We start from the raw sequence: 4,808 nt of genomic DNA, 5'->3' as shown, positions 1-4,808 counted from the left end.
GTTGATGTTGTGTGGTGGAGTCCAAAGAAAATATTTTCTGGGTAGTACAGGTGAACAAACAAATCAAACAATGAGGCTTTTCCTTTCCACAGGATGAAGCATTTCTTTCAAAAATGAAGTCTTGTAATTTTTAATTTTTTGATGGCATGCTTTTTAAAAAAAGAAATAAAGAGAAATTATTAGGAAGGATATATACAACCCATTCTACCTTCTCGCCTGTCTGACAAGTTTCTTGCTCCCTCCCCACCCTAACCTTCAACCTAAATGTCCTAGAAGAGTATGAATTCAGGACACTTGGTGGGCAATGGCGGGGCGGAGTGGGGGTGGGGAAAGACTTCGGTCAGCGAGAAGAGGAAAGAAAGCAGAAAAAGCCAAGGCCAAGGCCTAGGGGCGGAGAGGGGGTAGAGGGTGTTGTAGACCCTCCCTTATAACCAGAGAAAGGCAAACTCTAACCGCAGGGAGGTGATGCCACTCGTGGGCAGTCAGATTGGAGAAGAGCGAGATGATTGATTGACAGGGAGGTGCGCGCTGTGGCCCAGCGCACAAACAGGCGGTTGTCCGTGCTTGTGCACGAGGCGGAAGTGGGGCGCTCCTGCTGCACTGGCCGCCGGAGTTGGGGGCGAGCTCGGCGGTGACGTGGGGTGCTCACGTGATCGCGAGCTGCAGAGCGACGCAGCCTTCGGTGCAGTCGTCACTCCTGTCTGGGTACCAGCTCCCCACTCCCCTGCGCACGGCGGGTTGGCATCAGGCCCGCAGCAAGCGGAGCAGGTAAGGGCCCCGGGGCCACGCGCTGACGCCAGGGAGGCAGCTGCCAGCCAACCCCAGAGGCCGGCACAGGGATTTAGCGCGACGAGTCCCAGCAAGCCCTCTCCACATCCCGGCTTTCCTGGGAACAGAAATAGTGGCCCCCTGGAGTGGGGGTGCAGGGGGGCAAGTTTCCAGGGAAGGCAGGAAAGCAACTCAGAGCGATGGGAAATCATCCCTGAGTCACCTGGGAGCGGGGCGGGGATGGGGGCATCTGAGGGTGGGGGCGGGGACCCGGGGCGGCTAGGCGCGGAAAGGGGGGTTGGTGGGAGTAGGGGACGCGGGGTCGGGAAGGCGCCAAGCGCCCGGCTGCAGCAGCCTCCTGTCCCCACCCTGGCCCTTTGCAGGTCTGCCGAACCAAGTGTGGCGGCGGCGCACTCGTGGCGAGGATCAGAAGGAGCAAGAGACAGCAAGGATAGGCCCAGGTCAGTGCCGGGAACAGTGCAGGGGAGGAAGGGGACTGGTGCACAGCCCAGCCTGAGATCCCTTGCTAACTTCCCCAGACCCCATGCCCCGTCCTCCATTTTGGTGCCTGCTGCGCTCTGGGAAAGAATCCTGGGAAAAGAAAAATGGTGGGCTTTGGGTTTGAGGGAGGGAGGGAAAAGGAGAGCGCTGGGAAAGAGGTCAAATTGAAGGCTCCCCAGAAGGAGCACGAAGCGCCTGAGGTGGGAAAAAAAAAATTTTTTTTTTAATCTTTACTATCAGAACTCTGAATCCTGCTGGTCAGTGCACCAAGCATTCAGTGTCTCTCCTTGCCTTTGTCTTACTTGTTCAAAGAAAAATAACCGGGGGAAAAAAATCTCATCATGGCTAATATCTACCAGGAAAACGAAGAAATGGAGCAACCCGTGCAGAACGGAGAGGAAGACCGCCCTTTGGGAGGGGGCGAAGGCCACCAGCCAGAAAGAAATCATAGACGGGGACAGGCTCGCCGACTTGCCCCTAATTTCCGATGGGTTATACCCAATAGACAGGTCAATGATGGGATGGGTGGAGAGGGAGACGATATGGAAATATTCATGGAGGAGATGAGGGAAATCAGGAGAAAACTTAGGGAGCTGCAGTTGAGGAATTGTCTGCGTATCCTTATGGGGGAGCTCTCTAATCACCATGACCATCATGATGAATTTTGCCTTATGCCTTGACTCCTGCCATTTCCATGAGATTAATACTGTGATTTCCACTGTTGTTCTGTTTTTCCTTGCATTTTCCTGATAATGCCTTTACTGATCCGTTTGCTGTGAACCTTATGTAATTTCAGTGTGTCAGGTGGGTTCTGTGTTACCAGCTTCTAATTACAGATTGCCTTGGCATCCAATCTAAGTTTCTGTCAACAGTAAAGTTTCACCCATTTGCATGGAAAAATGTAAAGTTAATAAAGTAATTAAAAAGCAATTTATACATTTATTATTGTCTGATTAAAGAAAAAATACATGAACCCTTCAAAAATCTGAAATCACATATCCCAGGATGGTAATTGGAGCACATTTCTCTGTGGTTGGATAATACATGACTTTTTTTTTCATTTATTATCTGGGATTTTAGAAGCAATGAGAACAGTTTTTCAATGAGTCTGTGATTGAACATAATTACTGGTTCAGCAGACTTAAAGAAAATTGAACTTTAAGTATCTTCCAGCCTTAACTGGAAGTAAACCCTCCCTTCATTACAGATACATTCCTGTAAAGAGTCAGTCTTCTCTTCTGTGAAATGGGATAAATAATTTCTGCCTTAGAGGGCTGCCGAATGGAATACATGAGGTGTGGAACTGTTGGCCTGCCTCCTATGCAACTCCCCAGCATTTAACAGGACCCTGGCTCTCATCAGATCCTTGGGCAGTACTAAGGGGAATTTTCACCCAGGCTCACAGCAGGAAAAATAGGTGGGTTCCACTCTGTCATTCCAGTCATATTTGCAGTACCCCTACCTCCCTGATTACTGCCATGTCAGTTGGGCATTCTTTCCCTTCTGCTGACTCCTATTTCAGTTCATGTTGACGATGTGCTGGAGTCCACAAGGTAACAAAAACCTACTGATCTGTCTGTAGTGCCTGGTGAGATAAATCCCCCCTTTGACTTCTATAAAAGTTGTGGGAGAAAGCCTTCATCCTCACTTTGGAGTTATATTTACCAGTGAGTACAATTCCCATGGTTCTTGTTCTTAACATTGGTTCTGAACAAGACCCTTTTGGTTTTACTCTGTCCATGGGATTCTCCAGGTAAGAATACTGGAGTGGGTTGCCATGCCCTTCTTCAGGGAATCTTCCTGACCCAGGGATCGAACCCATGACTCTTAAGTCTTTTCCATTGGCAGGCAGGTTCTTTACCACTAGTACCACATGGAAAGCTTCAACAGATATTTAATTATTTTAACCGATTCATTAATAGAGTTCAGAAACCAGCTTAATACTGTTCCTAAGTGGCTGTCCTTAATTAAGTGGCCTAGTGAAAAGTGAAAGTGGCTCAGTCATGTCCAACTCTTTGCAACCCCGTAGACTATACAGTCCATGGAATTCTCCAGGCCAGAATACTGGAGTGGGTAGCCTTTCCCTTCTCCAGGGGATCTTCCCAGCCCAGGAATCGAACCAGGGTCTCTTGCATTGCAGGTGGATTCTTTACCAACTGAGCTATCAGGGAAGCTCAATCACCTGAAGGAAATGTTAAAAAAAAGCTTTCACTTGGGTGCCCCAAGGAACCCTGTGTCATTCCTTGAATCACCTGATCATTAACTACTGTTTTGACAGTTGCTCAGGTGATTCTGCTTCCCTGGGGGCTCAACAGTAAAAGAACCCGCCTGCTAATGGAGGAGGCACGGGATTGATCCCTGGCTTGGGCATATCCCCTGGAGAAGGAAATGGCAACCCACTCCAGTATTCTTGCCTGGAGAATTCTATGGACAGAGGAGCCTGGTGGGCTACAGTCCATGGGTCACACAGAGTCAGACGCGATTGAGCACACATGCAGGTGATTCTGATGCATCTGAGTTTTGCCAGCATAGGCATGGAGAAACACTGACAGTGATGACACCATTTTACAAACATTGTGATCTGATTGGCTTATTTAATTTCACAAAGAATGTACCTTTCCAAATTTTAATATTTCCGAAATTGGGATTGCATTAAACAATGTATGTCTGTATTTAAACCAGTACCTTTTTTTACATTCTTTTGTTCCCTGTGCTGTACAGAAGGACCTTGTTGCTAAACCAGTACTGTTTTTTTACCTTTCCGAATATCCTGTTAAGTTAATGCATTATTACAGTTTATTATTAATAATAATTATATGACTATTAAATAAATTAGGCATTATCTTTTCTGTGCAAGCCTGTGCCCTTTTATAACAATGCTTTTGTCTTAATTACTCTGGAGCTCAATTTCCAGCAGTGTCTGATGTAGATATTTAATAACATAATAATGCATTTAATTATTATTAAAGCTTTTAGCAATTATAACTTATCTAAAATAATATATAGCAATAATTAACATTGGTTCTTTGTGAGTTGTTTATTTCTTTACACTTGTTTTAAAAGTTTCTATGAGAAACATTTGAAGATGAAATACTTTTTATAATTATTTGTGTTATACAAGGTGATTAGACATATTTGGATTATGCAGAAATATAAAGAAAAATATAAACAAAACCATAATCTAATTATCCAAAGAAAGTACAATTTACAAAAATTATAAAATTTTTTATTATCATCCTATACTAGTCATGATTAAACCAGGTTTAGTCATAATTAAACTACTCATGATTAAACTTAGTCATGATTAGACCTCTTAAGAGAAATATTGCCTCTTTCACAGCCCCTGCCAAGGAGACATGTTTAACTTGTTATGTTTATTTTTTGTCTTCTTACCACTCTTCAAAGCTAATTGGATCATATTTGACCTACTTTTCAGTTGTTGTTCAGTCACTCAGTCATGTCTGACTCTTTGCGAAACCATGGACTGCAGCACTCCAGCACGCTAGGGTTCCCTGTCCTTCACTAATCTCCCAGAGTTT

General features: G+C 45.2%; 1 protein-coding gene across 3 annotated transcripts in view; it reads left to right on the top strand.

Annotated features, from left to right (window-relative positions):
• The first annotated feature begins 664 nt into the window (after positions 1 to 664).
• BEX3 (brain expressed X-linked 3) overlaps positions 665 to 4,808 on the top strand; it is a 68,163-nt gene continuing 64,019 nt past the window's right edge. The window contains exons 1-3 of one of the 3 annotated variants that reach the window (XM_086386949.1): positions 665 to 768; positions 1,152 to 1,229; positions 1,629 to 2,199. In XM_086386949.1, coding sequence (XP_086243075.1) covers positions 1,641 to 1,949 — 309 coding nt within the window. In that variant the 5' untranslated portion in view covers positions 665 to 768; positions 1,152 to 1,229; positions 1,629 to 1,640 and the 3' untranslated portion in view covers positions 1,950 to 2,199. Of the gene's footprint in view, positions 769 to 1,151; positions 1,230 to 1,581; positions 2,200 to 4,808 lie in introns of those variants that run through there. The other 2 variants (XM_086386948.1, XR_015158584.1) reach the window with 2 other exon arrangements.

This window comes from Bos grunniens, chromosome X, assembly GCF_055505025.1.
Source record: "Bos grunniens cultivar Pamir isolate PY7600 chromosome X, Bosgru_T2T1.0, whole genome shotgun sequence".
Lineage (NCBI taxonomy): Eukaryota > Metazoa > Chordata > Mammalia > Artiodactyla > Bovidae > Bos > Bos grunniens.
The sequence above is the reverse complement of the archived record's forward strand: the minus strand, read 5'-3'. Positions and strand labels throughout refer to the sequence as shown.